This window comes from Cordyceps javanica, chromosome 3 (assembly GCF_051103115.1).
Source record: "Cordyceps javanica chromosome 3, complete sequence".
Lineage (NCBI taxonomy): Eukaryota > Fungi > Ascomycota > Sordariomycetes > Hypocreales > Cordycipitaceae > Cordyceps > Cordyceps javanica.
This window is the reverse complement of record NC_139297.1, coordinates 4,705,053-4,727,533: the sequence shown is the minus strand read 5'-3', so window position 1 is coordinate 4,727,533 and position 22,481 is coordinate 4,705,053. Positions and strand designations below refer to the sequence as shown.

The window sequence follows — 22,481 nt, the reverse complement described above, 5'->3', positions numbered from 1 at the left end:
GCCATAGTAGAGCAGGCAAGCAGGCAATCAGGTGTTGCTGGCCATGACGATCAAGCATGTGGCGCACGGGCCAGTTGCGTCACCCCTCCCGCGTTTGCTGCCGCGTGTCAGCTAATAACTAAAAGGTGGCATTCATCAGTATTTTTTACCAGCATGTCTCTCTCTTTTTCTCCCCTTTTCTTTAAAATATGAGCACGAGAAATAAAACCAGTCAAAAAGACATTCTTAAGAAAACTTTCCATCATCGGCATGTATGGGTATTGAACCACTGGCACTACTACCGTTTTTCACAGACGAAAACACCACAGAATAACAACCCCGGCCTGAAATATTCCCGAAACGAAGGAGAGCAAAAAGAGACTTTTTTAAAAAAAAATGAAAAAAATAAAATAAAATAAACATACAAAATTGGTTCCACAACTCAAAAGCAAACTCCGTTCCATCTGATTCTCACATATCTCTACTCAAGTTCTCCGGACCCCATCATCATCAATCCTCTTACACCATCTTCCATAGCTGTCACCACCTTGATGGATGGGCTGTGGCGGACTGGGGCAATCAGAAGTGCTGCATCTGCTACTGTTTGACCTATAAAGTGACCGAATTAAGAAGACTGGTTCAATGTCAGCAAAGCCGAATTGCATACCTGCTTTCCCATTCTCTCCGCTTCTCTTCTCTCTGGTGTCGCTTCCAGAGAGCTTCCAGTCTCTGCTTTTCTTTCAACATATCATCTGCTTCGTTGTTCACAATCTTCTGTAGCTTTTCCGTATCATTTAGACCCGCCGTGCTACTTCGGCAGCTCGATGTTGAAGGAAGAGAGGCGTCGGAGGAGACTGACGGCAATCGGCTGTCGTCGTCGAGCAAGAATGTTGCCAAGTTTGCACCCCTCCTGTCACCACACACCTCTTTTGCTATGAGGAGCCGGTCACAATTTTTCTCATCCACGATGCTGTCGCAATGCCGTTGTACACCCGAATGGGGCATCCGAAAATCGTCGCTATGGACTGTGGCTCCAGTCGAGCTGATAGTGTCAGTGCTGTGTGTTCCACCGGAACTAGTTGTGCTGTATTCTTTCATTCAGAATACTAGTCTATTTCTTCAGGAAGAGGTTTCTGAGACAATGTATCCCAGAGCCAACATGCGCCGTTGTAGGAACAAGATGATGTCCAGCGAAAGTTCCGGCAGTTGACACGTCTTAATCCTCAGGCATGACTTATCCTTTTGAGCATTTTGCTACAAAATAAAAAGAAGTGAGAATAGGCAGATACATAGTTGTCGTCAGTTCAGTGATTGTTCACGGCAAGTGCTCCTTACTCTGGTTGTGAAATACGGAACAAGGCTAGCTACCAAATGACATGCCTCGAAAGTTCGGCATAGTCAATGCAAATATACAGAAAAAACAATGCCCAACTACTCCATATCAAATGACTAAAATATACAATTACCTTTTTGCATGTTAGATATTTGTTTTGTCTTCTCTTTTCCACGCTCTTGCCTGGAACAAACGAAGCCAGGATGGAAACCCGGGCGAGTTGCTAGTGTGCCACAAGCCGCCGTGCACGGACCACCTCCTTCGACCATTCAAAGATGCTGTCGCGAAATTCCATCTTCACTTCCTTGCCGACAGTCGCGGTATCTGCCAGCGCTCCAAACATCCTCTCACGGCCACGACGCTGTATCAATTCACGTGAAACCTACCGGGGAATGGTATCGAAAGACTCCAGAAGCTTGTGATACAGGAACCGGATCCGCCATCTGCGCGCTGGCAGTTGGGCGCGAAGCTGTGCACCCCCGACGCCGTAATTCAGTCCACCAGCCAACCCTCCTTCTCCCTTTTTCATCAGCCTACGCATCGTCATGGCCGCACTTTCGAATGGGACGACCAACGGGGTCGCGAGCGGCGATTCAGCTGCTGGCCCCGTCAGCATCAGATTTTCTGACATACCCTCGGCAATCGACATTCCTGTCCAGGGTGACCAAGAAGACGAAGCAGTCGAAATCGATCTCGAGGACCTCGTTGATGATCCCACCGAGCTTTGTACCCTCTTCGAAAATGAACATGCGGCAAAGACATACTGGATGACGGTCGCGCTCGCGTATGCGAAACAACACAAGATCGATCACGCCATCGAGATGCTCCTGCGCGGTGGCGGCGCCATCCAAAGCAACACCAGCAACCCGCGCGACAAGGTCAGCATGATCTGCTGTCTTTGCTGGATGTATCTTTGGAAGAGTCGTGAAGCCCCACGTGTTCCCCCCGACGGGATAAGAGTCTCTGAGGCAAAGACAAAAGAATACTACCTTCAGCTCGCGACGTCGTCGCTAAACGACGCCGCCCGCCTGAATCCGTCCTTTCCACCCATCTTTCTTGCCCGTGGCGTCCTACTTCTCCTAAGAGCCTCTCTCCAAGCCCCGTCGAAGACTGCTGGTAGCATCGGCTCCGAAAAACAAGAACTCTTGAAGACCGCCGTCAAGTCATTTGATGATGCGCTGAGGGTTTCGCAGGGCAAAAATATGCTTGCTCTGATGGGAAAGGCACGCGCATTTTTCTCTTTGCAAAAGTACCCCGACTCTTTGGCCATCTATCAAGATGTATTGCAAAAGAAGCCGGCTCTGGTCGATCCTGACCCGCGCATCGGTATCGGCTGCTGTTTCTGGCAGCTGGGTTTCAAGAATGATGCTAAAACAGCTTGGGAGAGAAGCCTAGAGATTACTCCAGACTCCAAAGTTGCCAACATTCTGCTTGGCTTATATCACCTTGATGCCAGTGGCCACGTCCCGGTCAATAGCGAGGACTTTGTGAAGCTGTACAAAAAGGCCATGACCGAGTATACTCAAAAATCTTTCAAACTTGATAAAGACCTTCCTTTGACGTGTTCAACCTTTTCCAACTACTTTCTCTCGCGCAAATCGTGGGACAACGCCGACAAGCTGGCTCACAAAGCCATACAGTATACGGATGTCAATGCCATTGCTAGTGATGGTTGGTACGTCTTGGCCAGAAAAGCTCACTACAATGGTGACATTGAGAATGCCAACGACTTTTACCGTCGAGCCGATGATGCACGCGGCGGAGCAGATACTGGCTACTTTCCTGCCAAATTTGGTGCCGCGCAACTGTCGGTAGTGAAGAATGACCTCGGTGAAGCCAAATTGCGTCTCGAAAAGATGATTCAACAGTCAAAGAGTCACGAAGCCATGATTCTCCTCGGCACCTTGTACGCCGAGGAAATTTTTGCCCATCAGAATACCGACACCAAAGAGGACAAGTCAGCAGAAATGAAAAAAGCCATCAACCTACTGGAAGCCGTCAGAAGTACTTGGAAGGACCCGAAGAGAAATGTCTCACCTGATGCTTCTGTCCTGCTCAATCTCGCAAGACTTTACGAAACAGAGAATCCCGAAAAGGCCCTCCAGTGCTTGCAGCAAGTAGAACAGTTGGAACTGGAACAAATTCCGTCTTCGGAGTATCCTGAGGGTATTACAGAGGAAGCAGAAATTCAAGCTGCTATCCGGAAATTCCTTCCGCCACAATTGCTGAACAACATTGGCTGCTTCCACTTTCAGGCCGAAAAGCACGTTTTAGCAAGCGAAATGTTCGAAGCGGCCCTGGGCGCATGCATGAAAATGAGCGAAAAAGACAACACCGTTGATACCGATGCCCTAGTCTCGACAATCAGTTTCAACCTTGGCCGTAGTTACGAGGCTCAGGGTCTCTCAGACAAGGCCGTTGAAGTGTATGAAGGTCTGCTGAATCGCCACGACGACTACACCGACGCTCGTGCTCGCCTAGCCTACATCAAACTGCGTCAAAGCCCGAATAAAGAGGGTCCCGATGCTGTTGCCAAGTTGTATCAGGACAACACCAGCGACGTCGAGGTGCGCGCTCTCTATGGATGGTACCTGGGTAAGGTTTCGAGAAAGCGACCTGGCAATGTTGCCGAGGACCCGGAATTCCGCCACTATAAGCATACTTTGCAAAATTACGACAAACACGATCGGTATGCCCTTGTTGGCATGGGAAATCTCCACATGATGCAGGCCCGCGAGATGAGACGCGAGACGGATGCAGACAAGCAGAAGCGTAGTGCAGCTTATGGAAAGGCTGTGGAGTTTTTCGAAAAGGCCCTGTCCTTGGATCCCAAGAATGCCTATGCCGCACAGGGAGTCGCCATTGCTCTAGTGGAGGATAAGAAGGACTACAAGAACGCACTCGCCATCTTCAACAAGGTGCGCGAGACTATCAAGGAGCCCAGCCTCTACGTCAACCTAGGTCACATTTACGCTGAACTGAAGCAATTCTCCAAGGCCATTGAGAGCTATGAAACCGCGCTGTCTAAAGACGGCAAGCACAATGACCCAGTCATTCTGGCCTGCCTTGGCCGCACATGGCTAAACCGAGGTCGCGCAGAGCGTGATATTGATGCATACATCAAAGCCCTCGAATGTGCTGAAAGGGCATTGGAGGTTGCCCCTGAGCAAGTTCACTACAAGTTTAATGTTGCCTTTGTTCAGATTCAATTAGTCACCACTATTCAGGGTGTGCAAGAGAACAGACGCACTGCAGAGCAATTAGAAAAGGCAGCTGAAGGCCTCGAGGCCGCTATCACGTCACTGGATGCTATCGCGGCTCATCCACAGACACCGTACCCCAAGCATGACGTCGAGCAGCGTGCTAACATGGCTCGGAACACTCTGCGCAAGCAACTTGAGCGAGCCATTGGAAAGCAAAAAGAATGGGAGGAGGTTAACAAAGAGAAGATCGCCGCCGCGCAGAGCCAGCGAGAGGCTGAGCTGAAGCGTCGTGAGGCTGACCGCGCCGAAGTCCTGGCCAAGGAGAAGGAACGCCAGGACAAGATCCGCAAAGAGCGTGAGGAGATAGCCGCCAAGGTGAAGCTTGAGACAGAGGAGCGAGCGCGAGAACTAGAGGAAGATCGCGCGCGAAAGGAGGCCGAGTTGACGGAGGATGAAGAGGGCAACAAGGTCAAGCGCAAGCGCAAGCCGGCCCCCCGTGCTCCTGGGGAGGGCAGGCCGAAGCGCTCGTCCAAGAAGAAGGCAGCCAAGGATGACGATGACGACGACTCTGACGAGGGTAGCCACGCCAAGAAGAAGCGCCGTTTAACGACTCGCGAGAACTCCAAGTTCAAGTCGGCAGAGATTGTCGTTGACAGCGACGAAGAGGATGGTGACGCGGGCGGCGATGACGATGACGATGACGTCCTTGACCGGGCCGACCGCATAGGCCGCTCCAGCCCCGTCGCCTCCGATGCTGGCGAGAATGTGTCCAACGCGGGGGACGACGAAGACGACGATAGGATGGACGTCGATGCGCCGCGCGAAGACGACGACGACGACGAACCCTCGGCCCGCCAGCCTACGAAGAGGGCTCGACGCGGTCGGGTCGTCGAAAGCGACGAGGAAGACGACGAGTAGTGGCAGGCATAAATGGGAATCAGGCGAGGGGAGACTGAGATGCTAGCCGCAGGGGAGGAGGCGAACCAGCGAAAAGGAATTTTAAGGATAAATGGCGTAAAGGGCGAAAGTCAGAGAATAAGACGCGCGGAGAATACATTGGAGGATATATTGGCCCAAGCTAAACAAACCCTCATGACTACAGGGGGTGTGTATACTTAGACTTTTCTACTTCTGAAATCAGGTTGTAGTTTGACTTTTGATTTATGAAATGGTGGTATTCGACGCAAAAAATTATTGATGCTTGAGTGAAATAGTCATGTATTCTAGGTCAAAGCAGGTTCATATTTAAGAAGGATATTCTATAGCCATAGAATTAGGAACAATTAGCATTGCCAACTTCATCGCGATTCAAAAAAAAAAGTTTCGGGCACCATCAACTCAGATTATAGACAGAGCACTATGATAATGAGCCGATTTTCCATCTTCATTTGTCTCGTGTTCTTTTTTTCGGACTTTTTCCTCTGACCACCTTCCCTCCTCTTTTTTTTTCCTTTTTCTGCTTGTCCCAACTCACAAGCATAACGCAGACATTGTGCACGACGTTCTTTCGTGTTGCCAAGTAATACAGCACTGTCTACCGCATACCCGCTGTTGACAGCAATGTGTCATGGTTTTCTTGGAGCTTAAAAGGCAAACACCTGGTCCTCGAGCTTGCTGACGGGGCGGGCTTTCTTGAAGCCGAGACTCTCGGTGGCCTTCTTCAGACCGCTGATCATGGGAGGAGGACCGCAGAGCAGGATCTTGACATCGTCGGCAGGCTTGGGGAAATGTTTCTGGTTGCAAAGGTTAGTATAGTTGATCTGGGGAGCATGGCATGTCGAATCACTGAGATGGCAGCTTACGGTAATCATGTCGGCAGTGACGTAGCCCACGCCGCCAGTCCATCCCTCGGGGGGGTTGTCCAGGACGTAATGGATGCGGATTCCCTTATCCTCGGCGGTGAGAGCGTCGAGGTCCTCCTTGAGGAGAATATCCTGGGGGGTGACGTTGGCGAAGATCAGGTCGACCTCGGTCTTGTCCCCGGCGGCGCGGCCGCGAACGATGGCACGGATGATCTGCAGCATGGGGGTGATTCCGGTGCCGCCGGCAATCATGCCGAAGTGGCGAACCATGTTGGGGGTGTAGACGAAGGCGCCCTTGGGGCCGCGAACGCGGATGGTCTGGCCAACCTTGAGCAAGGCCATCATCTTGGAGATGTTGCCCTGCGGGTACGACTTGATGAGAAGATCGAAGAAGCCTGGCTGGTGGTCGCCGGATACGGGAGTGTACGAGCGCACAATCTCCTTGGTGGTTCCGTCGGGTTGGGGAAGGGGTGCGCCGATAGAGATGTGCTGGCCGATGGGCAGGCCGAGCACCGACTTGGACGACGGGAGCTTGAAGCGGTAGCTGGAGAGGGAGAAGGGGGCGGCGTGAGCACATCGTGGATCAGAAAGTGTATGGGTGGCAGTGAGCGTTTCTGACTTACATGGCTACATTGTGAGAGATGACAGTCTTTTCCTGGAGCTCAAACTCCTGGAACACATCAGGCTTGAGGACCTTCTTGATCTCTGATGTGGCATCCCGGTCAGTCGCGGATTTCGCTTAAGTGATTTTGTTGGGGCCGCCATCGGAGGTTGCAACGTGCTGAGCCGGCAGAGCGCACTTGTCTGCACAACCAGCCCGTGACGGCGTCCTTTTTTCCAAGCTGACTTACGGAAGTTCCAAAAGTTGTAGGCGCCGAAGAGGAGGGCCACGGGAATGGCGTAGATGACCCAAGATGCCTTGACAATGGCTGTGCCGATGATGAGGAGAAAGCCGGGGACATAGACGTAGTCAATGTACTGGCGCGCGAAGAGGGAATCGTCCGCCATTGTGCAATTGCGTCTCTGTTATTCTTATACGGATGTCTCAGGAGAACACCGAATCGCTCAGAGCCAATATCGTCTCGTGTCGTCACAGCGTTGAGAGCAGGTGGCTGATGCGAGGGGGGAAACGTGGCGGGCCGGGCGTAAATCGCACGGAACAAAAAAAGGCGTAGGATTGATATATATTGCCAAATGGGACACCTCTTCTTGTCGAGTAACAGCGAGTGGATGCCCCGATCAATGGGTTTTCCAGATGAAATCAGAGGTTTCGCAGGGTCTGGTTTTGCAGGGGCCAAAAGCTGCGCGATTAGCTGTTGAGAGTGTCGTCTCCGAAAAGGGTTCTGGGAGGAGCCAAGAAAAAAAAAGTGGCGGCTAATTGAACGGCCAGAGCTCTCATCTCCAGGGCCGGCCGGTAGCTTATTTTTTGCCTTGCTGCGATGGTTAGCCCGAGCTCCTTTTCCTGCGGGGTATTCGACCATGGTGAGCGTAGTGCACTATACATTGATTTACACGTTTCTTATGGCCATTTCGATGTATAATATACATGCTACCTCTACAATTGGGTACCTCGGAGGACTGGACAGCAAGGCTACTTACTTGGCACGAGGCGGCCAGTCCCATTATCTACAACAACTTATCGTGTTGGTAGCTTTCATCTTCATCATGCAGCAAGATCCAATGGCTACAGATTCAAGTGCAGTATATGGATGTCCTTCTGTACGGCTACTACGTAAACGCATCCGGAGGATACTTACGAGCCGAGGAAAGAGTGCTGTGGCACGTGACCGGTCTGAGGATCTCCAATACCGAGCTTGCTTCTGTTAAACGCGACTGACAAGTAACGTCGTTGACTTGTTGATTGTCCTGCAGAAATGTCACAGAATTGTGGCCGATGCCCAGCTAAAATTGCGACGGGATTCTCACCCAAAGTCGCGAGATTGCAGCAATAGTGGTTCTCAACACCTTACTTCTACATCGCCCTACCCTATACCTCACACGCCTGCTGGAAAGATACCTCTACTTACATCCCGGCATGGTATCATGCTCGGTCTGACCATGAAGGCTGGGACTCAGATGAGCTGTAAGTATTTGGGGTGTTCCTTTGGGTAGAGACCCCAACTCGAACTTGTACTGTAAATGTCAATGTGCAGCGAGGGGTCCAGACAGCACACTATAAATATAGATCGTAAACGCACAGTAACAGCCACGGCCTTACGGAATACACAATGCATACATATCGACACCCGAGACACAATGACGAATGTGGCCGCAACTTAGCCGCGATGAACAATGACCATGGCAAATGGGTAGAAGAGCCAAGGTGTCGACAGCCACTACTACTCGACCGATACGCAATTCATCCTATAGTTGTTTCTGCATTACACACACATGGCGTTGCCAGGTGGTTACCTAGTGGCATCAGTGTCTCATCCAAATATTTGAGAGATCTACGCGCCAGCGCGAAGTCCAGGAGGGTTATCGTAGTCAGGACGGCATTCCAGAGCCGAGTCGCGCAACACTCCAGGCCTAGTGCACCTCGATTGCAGACCGAACGCAGACCGAATGCACGCCGAGATACCATGCGGGGAAGCAGAGGATCTGGTTCTAGAGGCACGTTTGGACTAAAAAGTGGTCGTTGAGTGGATTTCACTGCCAATATCAGAAGCGAGACTAAGCGGGTGCACAGCTCCCCTCTATAGCTTTTCTGCAAGCAGCTAGGACAAGATGCAGACAAACAGAGGGAAGTCCTCCACAAATTACTGTGGCCAAGAAAAAAAAAAAAAAACTCTGCGGCATGTTCATCGTAATCGGGTTGCTTGTCGTTGCGATGGGCTTGGCCGTACGTTACTAAGTAACTACCCAGCAGTGGGGGCAAAGGCAACAAACCCACCAGGACAATATTCCTAGGGCCGACAAAGAAAACTCTATTTCAGTGCTCATGCAAATGTAGCCCAGCAGCCAGGAGATGGAGGCTGATCGTGCGATGACCAGGTAGACAGGGTTGATAGGGTTGAAAGAACACTCGGACTTTGGCGTTGACGAGTACTCCATAGCAAATCCCAAAACAATTATTCCTTTTCGTGTCTCATGTCGCCTTGGTCAATGTGTAGAGGAGATACTTGTATGCCCATGCACGTTAGGTCGTAGGTGAATCACATACATTTTCCTCGATGACGTATGCCCGCACATAAGTAGTGCCTGCCCAGGTAGTCTCTGTTTTCATCGACACTCATTGACAGTCACAGCGGTAATTTATTTGGCATTGATTATAATTTATTGCGCGCATCTCCACAGCGATTGCGGAGAGGAGGCTACTGGCTATCTCCCGCAGCACCCTTGTCGAGCTGGAGGCCAGCTGGGCAGGTCGCGCAAAGCCACTGGCTGGCGTAATTTATACTTTTCGCCTAGAAACATCATATCCTGTCCTTGCCATTGTTTGTCTCTTCCGTGATGGACGCAACTTTGTAGCAGAATTGCCTGCTGGCTGTGGAAGCATTGACCAGGCCGGAGGGCTCAGGAGTTCCCCAAAGAGCAAGTAACTACTGATAAGTATCGGAGGTCTCGATACGGGGGGGCTTTCTACTAGCGTGCCGCTAATGCCATCATGTTGCATGGTCCGTGAGGGCCGCTTGGCTGCATACGAGATGGCTTCGGGTGGACCGGGAGGCCGGCGTTGTGCGTGGTGTATGCGTGGCAGAGATGATTGGCTGCAGGTAGGCAAGCTCTTCATTCAGTACTATTAGTATGTAGACGTTGGGCTGCAGATGGAGCCATCCGTACTCCGTACATTGCATGATTGCGATTGTGAAGGATGGGAATCTTGCTGTTTCGAGCCTGTTGCGCAACGTCTCATCATCATGCTGGGCTCCCATAGTCGTGGTGCCGCATGTGTTGACCTCAGAATTGGGTTGATATGGCGGATCGGACCCTGGAGGATCCAGGCCAGTCGATGGATGGATGGACGATGCGCAGCAAAATCTGTTTCCTATTGTGAGTCCAAGCACGCAGGGCGGCCAGCCGTATAGGTAGATACCCTGATCGTGGCCCCTACCTGGTCATGCTGGTTATATGAGTTCAAACAGATTCGGGTCACAAGGCAGGGTTGGGGCTCGGCTGCCCACGTCGTGGCATGGTAGGATAACAAAGTGGTCTTTGCGCAAGCATGAGTATCAGATGGCCGTCGGTTGGCCATGAAGGAGCCCGGGCACGCATGTGCATTGCGGACTGACTGAGGCTGGGGGGGGGAATGACGCTGGGAGCTGGGGCTGGGTACGGGTTGGGAGGGACTTGTGAGACGTTGCCGTGGGATGCACCGATAAACTTGGCAGGCAGGGTGAGTGATGGGCTGTCGTAATCTCCATGTCTCGTCGATCCTGTCGCGACTCTTGGTACGGATTACGTTTTGAGTTTTAGGATTGCACGTTACCTGTCGTTGGAAAAGCCTCGTCGAGGCAGTATGGCTGTTGCAGACTTGCAGTCGACAAATGTACGGAGAACCCAGCAGCGCAAGATGAGTGGATAAGTAGGTATTTACCTAGGTAGGCACTAGTTAAGGTAGGTAGGTACTTATAGGTTAAGCAAGGAGGAACCCAACAGAGAGCGCCTGCTAAGTAAGTACTTGACGGGTACCGGCGCGGCGCGCGCCAGCATTCTGAAGTAGCACTGATTACGTACCTAGGTAAGTAGTTTGGCATCTGGACGCACGCAGCGGCCCAAGTCCCTGGTACGCAGGTACACCCTCAAGTTACCTAGACACCTAAGTACGTAGATACCTTAGGTAAGTTCTTAACTTAGGTACTTTCTTGGGTACTCAAGGTGAGTAGGTAAGTACTTACTGATCTACCGATTCGTAGGTACTGTTAAGTTCGAACAGCCGCTGGACAATGCCTGTCGCACGGAGTAAGTTAAGTAGTCCGATTACATTTGCAACCGCCAGAGTAACTGATTGTCAACTGGTCATTTTACACCATCGCTTCGAGATGGGTCTATGCACCGAAAGAAAAGTGAAAGAGAGAAAGAATTCAACAAGAGTGAGCCATGCCAGTCGCAGCCGCCATCGTGCATACAAACCTAGTCTGCGGTGCTGAGCCGCTGACGTATTCTTTCAAACTCGAGTGGCACCACAGCGATGGCTGTTTATAGCATCCCGGACCACTAAAAAGTCCTGCCGTGACCCCCGGAACTTGGCCCTCGCCCCCCTGCCTGGACCATGCACTTGCCGACGTTTGCAGCCAGTCACCCAAGCTCATCCACCCAACCATCAGCAGCCACCACACCACCCTTGACAGGCACATCTTCGTACATGCTAACTAATGTGGTACCGAGTACATCAGGCACCCAAAATTTACCCGCCAACAACAAAAGGCGCCTCTAGAAACCACCATTGCAAACATCACCACTCTCTGGCACACTCTCCCATCCCTCCACAACCGGGTTTTCGCTCTTGTCCACCATTATCCACACTCCCATCCGAGCCAGCCCGCCCTTGACGCATCTCCACATCGGCCCGCTCGTCTTTCGTCACTCTCGTCGCTTTTAGTCCTTATCCATCGCGCTACTGCTATATTTCTTCTCCCCTTGGCCCTTGCTAGCCTCGTCCTCCTCGTCCTCGTCTGTCTCTGTCTCTGTCTCTGCCTCTGCCTCAGCATCTGAGTCTTTTTCTTGTCGCCACCAGTTTGCTCGCTCGCACTAGCTTCCCACGCCGCGCCGCGCTAGCGCCTTCATCATCTCTGCCAGTCTTGCCTTGGCCCAGAATACACCTCGATAACCAAGGCCGTACCAAGGCCGCCGCGTGCTCCAGGCCTACACCTACCTGCCTACCTACTGCCTACCTGCCTGCCGAGCACCTTGGCCCTGCTCTCGATCCGGCTCGCTTCGACTACTTCGTCCTAGAGTTCCAGCCTCCCTCCCCCCGAGAGCCTTGCTTGCGTGCCATACTAGCCCCAGCCTTTGCCATACTGATACGCTTTCTCGTCTTGTTTTACTACTTCCTTTATCTGCCCATTGGTGACCCTGCTGCCCTAGCCCCCTTGCCGCTAGCTGTCCTCCCATCGCCTGTTCTGTTTATTCCCTTTGCTTCGTCTGTTGATCGCGCTCCTCTTCGTCTTCTGTCGGGCTTGCTCCTCTTCTCTTGCTGTTTCCTTCCGCGTCCTTTGCCTGGACCATACCTCGAAGTGCCTGCCAGCCGCCATCTTCGAGGCGCAACCGGAGCATCTGCCGCGACTTAACTTTCCAAGACATTGCAGTCGCCCGAGACAGAACGCACTTGTTGGTATCAGGACAGAATTCCACAGCATCCGTACAAAAATATCGTCAGCATAATATAATCCTGATCGAGAAAAAACGGCCTCGAGCCAACCCGAACCTCGTCGCTCCAAGCTGGTCGAGAGCGCTCACGCCTGGCGTGCCGGCATGACTGCCCACCACTAATTGAGAACATTTGTGCCCGCCAATAATCCTTCACGCCCGTCGTCTCTTGAGCTTCTTATACTATACCAAAGCCAATTGGCTCAAATCTCAACCATGAGCGTCGAACGCTGGAGGCGCCGAGGCTCTATCGCCAGCAATTGCGATAAGCCTCCTTCGCCCTCCTTGACGCCTCAAGACTCAGACAGTGCTGCTGGCAAGAAACCGCGTGTGCTCACGAAAGCATTACGCTCGCTTAGCAACTCGTCTATCGATTCCGTGCCTACCATGCCCTCGCGAAGCTCCAATTCACAACGACGCCTGCAAAAGACGCCCTCGAGTTCCAGCTCTATGATCGAACGATTACACCGTCGAGTATCCCGCGATTCTTCAACGCATTCGCCGGCGGATACCAGCCCGAGCCCTCTTCTAGACTCAGTTCATAGCTCCATGGCAATCCTTAAGCGCGGCTCGCTGAAACAAGATTCCTCTAGCCGCAAGCCTCGCTCCGAGTACATTGTTTTGACGGACCAGTGCCTCTCGAGATTTGCAAGTTTCGAGGCAGCCCGCGTCACTTACCCCCAACTTGCAGCCCAGGAAGAGCCGACTATTGGCCGATCAGTATCTTCCGCTTCCCTTTCTAGCAAGGCAAGCGCCGCGGCTGACCATCGCCTCGAGGTGCCTCTTGCAGCGGTGGTAGCCGTCTTCATTGACCCCACCGTCTTCCACGGGGTTGATGTCTGGTGGTCATCGCCTGCCCCCCGGCTCGCGTATTGCCGCACACTACTTTCCTTCAATACGGCCAAGGATAGGGACGAGTGGCTTGTGCTGCTGCACCGCACCTGCAGACAAAAGCTACGCCAGAGTCCCCCATCCGGAAGCATTCCAGACAATGTCAGAGAAAGGATACATCACATTGTCCGCTCTACAGAGACTGCGAATGACGACTCCAAGATAACCGTTTTCCCTATCGTGCGCCGCGTCTCTCCCTCGGCCAAAGCACCCGCCGATGACATTACCAACTCGAGCGACGGAGGACCTTCTTTCTATTTGGCTATCGGCCCTTTTCTGTGCTACATTATCGAGGTCCTCAGATCAGATCATGCTACGCCCGCGGGCGACCTCATGGCCAAAGTACTTTCCTTTGGCACCGTCACGCTAAGCAAATTTCAAGCCTCCGTCGCAACTCATGAGCAAACCTTCGTCATGTGTTTCCGAGTTCCTTTTGGAAAAGAGACACGTCTCACGCTAGCGAGTGTCCATTATCGTCGTATCATCGAGACAATCATCAAGATGGACAGAATCTTGAAGCCTACCTGGCCCCAGCATCTTCAACAAGCCATTTTTGACATTCGTGGTCTATCTCCCCCTCTACAACTCACCTCTGGCAACGACTTGGGTGGCTTTGATATCAGCCTGCCCGCTTACTGTGTAGCCTTCGGCGTTTCCATGCCAATCTGGAAAATTGACTGGAACACGCCATCGCAGCCCTGCTTTTGCCTCCTGCCGTCTCATGACAAGCCCTATTCCCCCCTTCAGCTTCTGGCTGTTTTCAGAGCTCTGCGATACAATGGGTTTTTCAAAGCAGTCTCTTTCGCCAATGTCAACCTAAGCCCGTTAGCCATTCAGCTAGACTTTACACAAAACGGAGACTCAGTCGTTACTGCGTCCGCGAATCGTGTTCGCTTGCCCGATGATTTGTATGACATCATGTCGCAAGCATCTGTTCTCGGACAAGAAATCCACTCCCTGCTTTTTGCTTCGGATTCTCTTCGCTCGATCAACCTCTCGAACGTTCTCGGCTTGTATGATCCCAAAAAGCGCCGCCGCCGCATACCTTCCGATGCCCCCGAGTTCGAGCGGAAAACGTCAGAGTTGCTGCGTCCGATCATGGAACTGCTCCGGCGACAGCTGACTCACTGCCATAGCATTGTGCTCTCCCACAACCCCATCTCATCCCCGGATGCCGATGAATTGAGCGATACTCTAAGCCTTCATCACGTGCGACTTCGACGCCTCGAGCTTGCTGAGTGTGGGCTCGGCGAGTTTGGATTATGCGATATCTGGAAGTCACTGGACCATCAAGCAGACTCCCTGGAGATAATCGACTTGTCAAATAACCCCGGAATCGCCCAGTTTGAAACTGTTTGTAATGCTCTCAGCCATCTACGCAGCGTTACGAAGCTCTGCATCGCCCGAAACGTGCGTCTTGCGACGGGTGTATCACTCTTTGACGAAGAGGCCATGACGAACTGGCAGCTCCAGGAAATAGATTTGTCTGGCATTATGCTGAATGATGCTACAGTCGACAGCCTCGCCAAATATCTGTCTGTAAGCAGTTCACACTCGCTTCGAAGATTGCGGCTCAATTGCTCCGGGCTGAATGGGTTTCACCTTGGCCGACTCTTCCGTAGCATGGGATCGGCCCGCGAAATGGAAGTGTACGTAGACTCAAATCACATTGACGCCGGAGTTGCGGATCTCTGTGATGCCATCAGTGCTGGGTTTGGTCCCTGGTGCCTGTTTCTGCAAATGATCGAGTTCACTCGCGAAGAAAGCTATGTCAAGCTGCTTCGTGCGCTGGCGCTGAATACCTCCATCCAGTGCCTCAGCTTGGCTGGCACGTCAACTCCTGATGCTGCTAGTGAAACAGCCTGTCAGGCTGTTTTCGATTTCTTGGCAAATAACACTTCAGTTCGTTACTTGGACATGTCAGGATACGACTCCAAGCTCGATGAGGGAAGGCTTGGAAGAGGATTCTCGCGAGCTCTCGGTGGAATTCGCCACAACAAACGAATTGAGCACCTCCGGGTCCGCAGTCAAATGCTCAATATTAATGTGGGTGATTTTGCAGAGGCGCTCGCCGTGAACAAAACCCTCCGAACAGTTGATTGCTCGTCAAACGACTTGACATTGTCAAATTTGCGGTTTCTTATCACAAACCTCGAAGGCAACACGTCGATACGGAACTTTTCTGCATTCACAACTCAGGAACTTGATCGTACGATAGAGAAGTCCGTTAACGATGCGGCAACCCCAGCACCAGTCAAACGACCGTCGATGATGTCCCGTTTCAGGTCCGACAAGAACAGCCAGGCTCAGCAAGACGCGAGCTTGATACAGGAACTGAAGGGCGAATGGGATCATGCTATCCTGCATCTGCAGAGTATCACAGACGACAACCTTCGAAGCCATGTCGACTTGATTACTTCAGATGCTGCGTCAATGAGCCAAAACTCTGTTGAGGGTGACGGTGTGTTTGCGGCGGTTTTTGGTGGCCTTGCGGCGGAGGACTATGAAGGGCTCCGAATAGTCGCGATGAGACGCAGCGCCGACGCCTCGCAGAGGGTGAGTCTGCACGCTCGTACCAACTCTAGCAGATCTACGGCGGAACGACCAGACTCTGTTGGCTCGAGCGAAGCCGCTGCGAGCCCCAGTAGCGAAGCTGGCAGTAGCGAAGCTGGCAGCAGCGAAGCTGGCGCTGCGACACCACTTGATGTCGATTACGGGGTAGGGGCTGAGCCGGGCCTGCGGAACAGCCAGGAGCAGTGGAATGCATATGGTGACAGCCCCGAGCATAATTATACCTATGCCGATGGTCAAGATGCGGATGTTGGCCTCCAGATGAAGCGCTACCGACGATTTCAAGGAGACCCGACAGACCGGATTGAGGAGGAGGAACAAGCCCATGAAGCGACAAAGACATTTACGTAGCGTATATAATACCGGGCGATGGGGAGGGAGGTCTCTCTACTTTGATTCTATATCCAGCGTTTGTACAGTGTGTTTAGTAAAGGGAGTCTTTGGGTTTTTCTTATCAGTCCTCCTATGGAAGAGGGAGGATTGTACGCGATTGTCTTTTCACAGCTTGCCATGCCTGTCTTGGCGAAAAATCGATACCCTTTTAGTGCTTTGACTACGAATGATTAATACCCAAGGGTAGATTTATTTTAGTACAATGCAATGGAGCGTGCTTTGAGAAATCGGTTGACTGTGATGGTTACCAGTAGGTAAGTAGCTCTGATGGATAGGTACGTACCTTTCTTTTCCGTTTAATGTGTCAGCGTAGTCAGCAAAGCCACAGCTGAGCCACCGTCCCGCCCGACAGGCTGTCTACCTTACCTTACTAAGTATGTCTCGGTAGGTAGCTTTCGTCATCTAGCACTCTACACCTCACACTGTCTTTTCCACCCACATTGTTGTTGATTTGGTTCTGCACCCTGTAGGCCTGTCTTTTCATGCCTCACAGCGACGCAGACCCTAGTCGCTTTCTTCACTTCTCCTTTGCTCAGTCTGAATTTCCGTTTGCCGACGCAGCGCCTGGCGTGAAAGCTGACGTCCGTACCCCTGGGCCGTCATCTACCCCCCCCCAGCTCATCCGAGCCGCCGAAACTAACCCACGGGTTGCGCTTCTGCTCCACGACCAGATCCTGATTATCCGAGCCATTGAAGCCTCTCGGAAGCCAGTTGTCACTGTATAGCGACCGGACCACCGATACCGAAACGCTTCAACAATGTATTCCAACTTTGGACAACAGCAGCAGCCAGGAGGCCAGCAGTATGGAGGGGGCTTCAGCAACATGGGCCAGCAGCAACAACAGCAACCCAGCCCGTTCGCTCCTCAGCCGACAGGCTATGGCCAACCACAGCAGCAACCGCAGCAGCAGCAGCAGCCAATGCAGCAGCAGTTCACCGGATACCCGATGCAAGCCCAACCGACTGGCATGCCGCAACAGTCGCAGCCTCTCCAGCAGCAGTATACGGGCTATCCCTCACAGGGGTTCAACGCTGGCGCGCCGCCGCCGCCAGTGCCGTCGATACCGAACCAATACCAGTCGCAATTTCTGCAGCAGCAGCAGCAACAGCAGCCGCAGCAGCAGAGTTTCCAGTCCACTCAAGCGACGGGCTTTTCCGTGTCGCCGCAGCAGGGTGCTGGTCCTACGCAACCGCCGCCCGCCCCTGTAAAACCCCAGCCTACCGGGTTTAGCCAGATGGCTGCCTCGTTCCAGGCGGCCGGTGCATCCTCGCGCCCGCAGGAGACTCGGCCGGCCAAGACGAACAAGATTCCCAACATTCGTTTGTCGTTCATCACCGCCAAGGACCAGGCGCAATTTGAAACTCTTTTCAAGTCAGCCGTGGGTGAAAGCTCCAGCACCATGTCTGGCGATCGCGCGCGCGATCTTCTCCTTCGCTCGAAACTCGACGGTGACTCGCTCTCACATATCTGGACCCTGTCAGACACCACGAGAGCTGGGGAGCTTTACTTTCCTGAATTTGCTCTGGCTATGTATCTCTGCAACCTGAGGCTATCCGGCAAGACTCTTCCTCAGATGCTGCCCGAAAACATCAGGAACGAAGTCTCGAGCATGGTCGATATCATCGGTTTCAGCGTCGTTGACGAATCTGGGGGCTCAGCACTGGCGGCGACGAACAAGCCGGACTTTCAGTCCAACAATCAACCCACCGCACAGCAATCCCAGCCCCAGCCTTCCAATGCCCAGATTTTGCAATCGCAAATGACAGGTTTCCCTACTCAACAGACAGGCTTTGGCGGACAAACCCAGAGTATGCAGCCACAGGCGACTGGCTACCCTAGCATGCAGAATCCCCAAGCGACTGGTTATGCTGGCCCAAGACCACCGATGCCGCCTATGCCAACGGGTTATAATCAAGGCAGCATGGCTATGCCGTTGAATGCCCAGCCGACAGGTGCACCGGGGCAATGGGGTCTTGTCAATGCTCCTTCGTCTGGACTGCCCAACATTGACGCGTTGCAAGCCCAAATGATGCCTCAACAAGGCCGTGAAGGTGGCACCTTTACTACCCAAGGCCTGCAGGGTAATGCTGTCATCCCGTGGGCAATCACAAAGGAGGAGAAGACACGATATGATTCTCTTTTCCGAGCATGGGATGGCTTTGGCAAGGGACACATCCTGGGAAGCCAAGCTATTGAGATTTTTGGTCAGAGTGGTCTCGAGAAGCCCGACCTGGAGCGTATTTGGACACTAGCAGATCACGGTAACAAGGGCCGCCTGGATCTTGACGAATTCGCTGTCGCTATGCATTTGATTTACCGAAAGCTGAACGGCTACCCTATCCCCAACAACTTGCCCCCCGAACTTGTCCCTCCCTCTACGCGCAACTTTAGCCGATCGATTGGCACGCTCAAGAACATGCTGCATGAGGAGTCCAACTTTCGTAAGGACTCTGGCGCTGCTCTGCTTCCACAAAAGACCGGCGTCAGTTACATGAAGAACCGTTCACTGCGTGGAAACAACTCCCCCACTACCGCTGGGCGCAAAGATGCCACTGTATTCCGAAATGACGACGAGAGCTTCGGCTACAAGTCTAGTGCCCGCCGCAGAGTAGGCCACAACGCTGCAGAGCGTTCCGAATCACCATCGTCTGTTGGTTCCAACGATGAGCTTACCATGGATCAGCTCCGAAAGAAGATTAAGGAGAAGGAGGTACTTCTTGATGCCATGGACTTCCAAGATGAGAAGAATATGGAGGAGGACGATGTCCTGGATAGGCGCGATCGTCGCGAATCAGAGGAGCTGTACCGACGCATCCGACGTATCCAAGGAGACATTGATGCTCACCCCAACGCCTCTCTGGTTGGCGGTGACTCTGATGCTGAGAGGCGTGCTCTGAAGCGTCAACTCCAGAACCTCCTTGACAAGGTACCCGAGCTAGCCTCGCAGGTTCGCAAGACTGAGAAGGCTATCATGGACGCAAGACTGGAGCTTTTCCGGCTGAAGGACGCCAAAGCCAACCCTGGTAGTGCTGCTACAATTGTTGGAACTGGTCCGGGTGGCGTTGTCACCGAATCTGATAGACTCAAGGCACGAGCCAAGGCTATGATGCAGCAGCGCACTGCTGCTCTGACGGGAAAGAAAGTTGACATTCCCTTTGACGATGACTCTGCCTCCAAGCGCCTGGAAGAAGAAAGTATCAAGGTGAAGCATGAGAAAGAAGGCAATGAAAGAATGGTTCGAGATGTTGAGGAAAGTGTCGGCGAGTTTGCTCGCGGTATTGAAGACAATCTCAAGGACGGTGCCCGTGACAAGAGCAGCGAGCACGAGACGCGCCGCTGGGAGGACGCTCTAGGTGTCGAAGATGAAGTGCGCGACTTCATCTTTGATCTCCAGCGCGAGAGTCGTGCGGCGCGTGTTCGGTCCCAGGACAAGCGCACGACTCGAGCTACCGCGGCCGAGCAGCCACGCCAGGAGCGCTCTGCTCCCGCGCCAGCTCGTGTTGAATCTCCCGTGTCTGTGTCACGAACCTCTACGCCTTCCGCTGCTAGTGGCTCCTACGCCGCTTATAAAACACCCGAGGAGCGTGCTGCCTTCATTCGGCAGCAAGCGGAGCAACGCATGGCTGAGCGTCTAGCTGCTCTCGGTATCAAGGCTCCTTCCAAGCCAGGCGAGAGCGCGGCTCAACGCGCTGAGCGCGAGAAGACGGAGCGAGCCGCCAAGCTAAAGCAAGCGGAAGAGGAGGACGCGCGCAGAGAGACGGAACGTCGTGCTAGGCTCGCCGATGAGCAAGGTGCGCCTCCTCCACCTCCTGCAGAGACACCTAAGCCGGCGCCTCCCCCCCCTCGAAAAGCACCAAAGAGCGACGTTGCTGAGACCCAAGCAGCGGAGCAGAAGCTTGCCGAAGAGCATCACCAGCAGCAGCAGGAAGCTAGCAAAATGGAGTATGTACTACTACAGCAAACGAGTTTGACTTGCGGCACTAACACGAACGTCAGGAATGCTGTGAAGGAGGAAGAAGACGAGTACGCCCATGAGCAACAGGCTACTGAGGCTCGCCTCAGAGCTTTGGAGGAGCAGGTGAGACAGGGTAAACTACGCAAGGAAGAGGAAAAGAAGAAAAAGAAGGCTGCTTTGGCGGAGGCCAAAGAAAAAGAGGCCAAGCTCGCTGCCCGACGAGCAGAAGCCGAAGCTGCCAAGCAACGAGAGCTCGAGCTGCAGCGTCAGCTGGAGGCCATGGACGATGACTCTTCTTCTGACGACGACGGCCCGGAGCAGACCACGCCCATGGCATCTTCGGAGCGCAGCCTAGAAGAAGAGCCCAAATCTGCACCACCCCCACCGCCAGTGCCCGTCTCCTCACCGCCGCCGACGATAGTGACGTCGCCGCCGGTCGAGTCGGAAAGCAAGAACCCCTACAAGAAGATGATGTCGCACCCATCCGAGGCCACCCCTTCTGCGGCCGCTTCTCCCGTGGCCGCTCCTGCGGCGACCGCCCCCCCCGTGCCCAAGGTGGCCACACCACAGGCCGATGCCTCCACGAACCCTTTCCACCGCATGACCCAGCAAGGCGGCGGCTCTGCTGCCCCCGCTGCCCCCCCCCAGGCTCCTATCTCGCGCAAGAGGGCCGACTCTGAGGACTGGGGCTCGGACAAGGACGACGACTCTGACGACTCTGACGATGAGCGCCCGGGTGGTGGCAATGCAGCACAGCTCGCGTCGATCCTGTTTGGTACCATGGCACCACCGCGGCCGCTTTCTGCGGCCGGCAGGGATTCGAAGCCGGCCAGCCCAGCGCCGACCAGAGAGGCACCCATCGCCTCACCCCCTCCCCCTCCCCCCATGCCCGGTGCCGGTTCGGATGCGCCTTCTGGTCCGCCCCCTCCTCCTCCCATGCCTGGCAGCAGTGACTCGGGGGCACCAACCGACGCGCCGCCGCCGCCGCCTCCTATGCCTGGCGTGGCAGCTCCTCCCCCTCCTCCGCCTCCTCCTGCTGGCGGTGCACCACCACCACCACCACCACCTGCGGGTGGCGCACCACCGCCTCCGCCGCCTCCCGGCAGCGCACCTGCTGCATCGGCACCGGCTGCTGGTCCGCCAGCTGGGTTCCTCAGCCAGATCCAGGGCGGTATGAAGCTCAAGAAGACGCAGACCAAGGAGAGCTCTGGACCGACAGTGGGCAAGGTACTGGGCTAGGCAGGCGGGGGTGAGTGTATATGAGGGGATGTGACGTGATTGGAAGACTTGGTCGACCTTGTTCTTGTTTCTTTACTTTGTAATGTATGTGTTGATGTGTGGAAGTGCCCTGCGAAAAACGCAAGAGAACGGATTTTCATTCATATTAGGATTTCGTCTTTCTAATTCAAAAATTCCTGAAGAGTACATCTAAGTGTATGTGATGTTGAGCTGCCTGTGTGAAGCAACGAGATGTTTCCGTGTGAGGACGTAAAGGAGACAGGGCCGCCTTTTTTCTCTTCTTTCCTTTTTCTTTCAAGCTCGTGAAGGTACACACTGTAGTTTTCTGCCTAGGGAGGGCAATAAAAAGAAAGCAAACGGCAAAAGTCCAGAAACTTGTTGTGGCGGCGCCGAACACAATAGAGAGATGCAGAAATGCAGGGCGGGAGTGGCTTTTTGGGACAAGGGAGGTTTGCGTGCGTGCACTAATAAAATGAAATGACGACGAACAAAGACCTTTTTTGCTTTTTTTCTTTTAAATTATTCTCCCTCTTTTGGCCTCGGTTTCCCGTTTGCTTTTTTTTTAAATAGATGGGGGACCTTTTTTTAAAGAGTAAGTAACACAAGAGGCGAAAAAAGAAATAAAAAAAAGAAGCAATCAAGAGAACAAAAAAAAAAGATATGAGAGGACCAGAGGGGGGGGGGGGGGGGGGGGGGGGGGTGTGGGGGGGGGTGTACTTGGTATGATGATTTGAGCGGCGAATCTGTCATGGTTCGTTGGCTAGAGCTGCTTTCTGAAGCTTGTAAGCCGCCGCCAAAGGAAGGA

General features: G+C 53.3%; 4 protein-coding genes across 4 annotated transcripts; 3 read left to right on the top strand and 1 right to left on the bottom strand.

Annotated features, from left to right (window-relative positions):
* Nucleotides 1-1,857: 1,857 nt before the first annotated feature.
* V2A60_005608 (uncharacterized protein) lies at nt 1,858-5,433 on the top strand (the record flags this gene model as incomplete). Its single annotated transcript, XM_083256917.1, has 1 exon — nt 1,858-5,433. One exon carries the CDS (start codon nt 1,858-1,860, stop codon nt 5,431-5,433), a length of 3,576 nt encoding a protein of 1,191 aa, XP_083113043.1.
* Nucleotides 5,434-6,098: 665 nt separating this feature from the next.
* On the bottom strand, nt 6,099-7,325 carry V2A60_005607 (cytochrome b5 reductase family protein; the record flags this gene model as incomplete). Its single annotated transcript, XM_083256916.1, has 4 exons — nt 6,099-6,248; nt 6,318-6,861; nt 6,941-7,022; nt 7,169-7,325. 4 exons carry the CDS (start codon nt 7,323-7,325, stop codon nt 6,099-6,101), a joined length of 933 nt encoding a protein of 310 aa, XP_083113042.1.
* A 5,517-nt stretch (nt 7,326-12,842) lies between these two features.
* On the top strand, nt 12,843-16,439 carry V2A60_005606 (uncharacterized protein; the record flags this gene model as incomplete). Its single annotated transcript, XM_083256915.1, has 2 exons — nt 12,843-14,593; nt 14,654-16,439. The coding sequence occupies 2 exons, from the start codon at nt 12,843-12,845 to the stop codon at nt 16,437-16,439; spliced, it is 3,537 nt and encodes a 1,178-aa protein (XP_083113041.1).
* An 800-nt stretch (nt 16,440-17,239) lies between these two features.
* V2A60_005605 (uncharacterized protein) lies at nt 17,240-21,676 on the top strand (the record flags this gene model as incomplete). Its single annotated transcript, XM_083256914.1, has 2 exons — nt 17,240-20,424; nt 20,479-21,676. The coding sequence occupies 2 exons, from the start codon at nt 17,240-17,242 to the stop codon at nt 21,674-21,676; spliced, it is 4,383 nt and encodes a 1,460-aa protein (XP_083113040.1).
* Nucleotides 21,677-22,481: the final 805 nt, after the last annotated feature.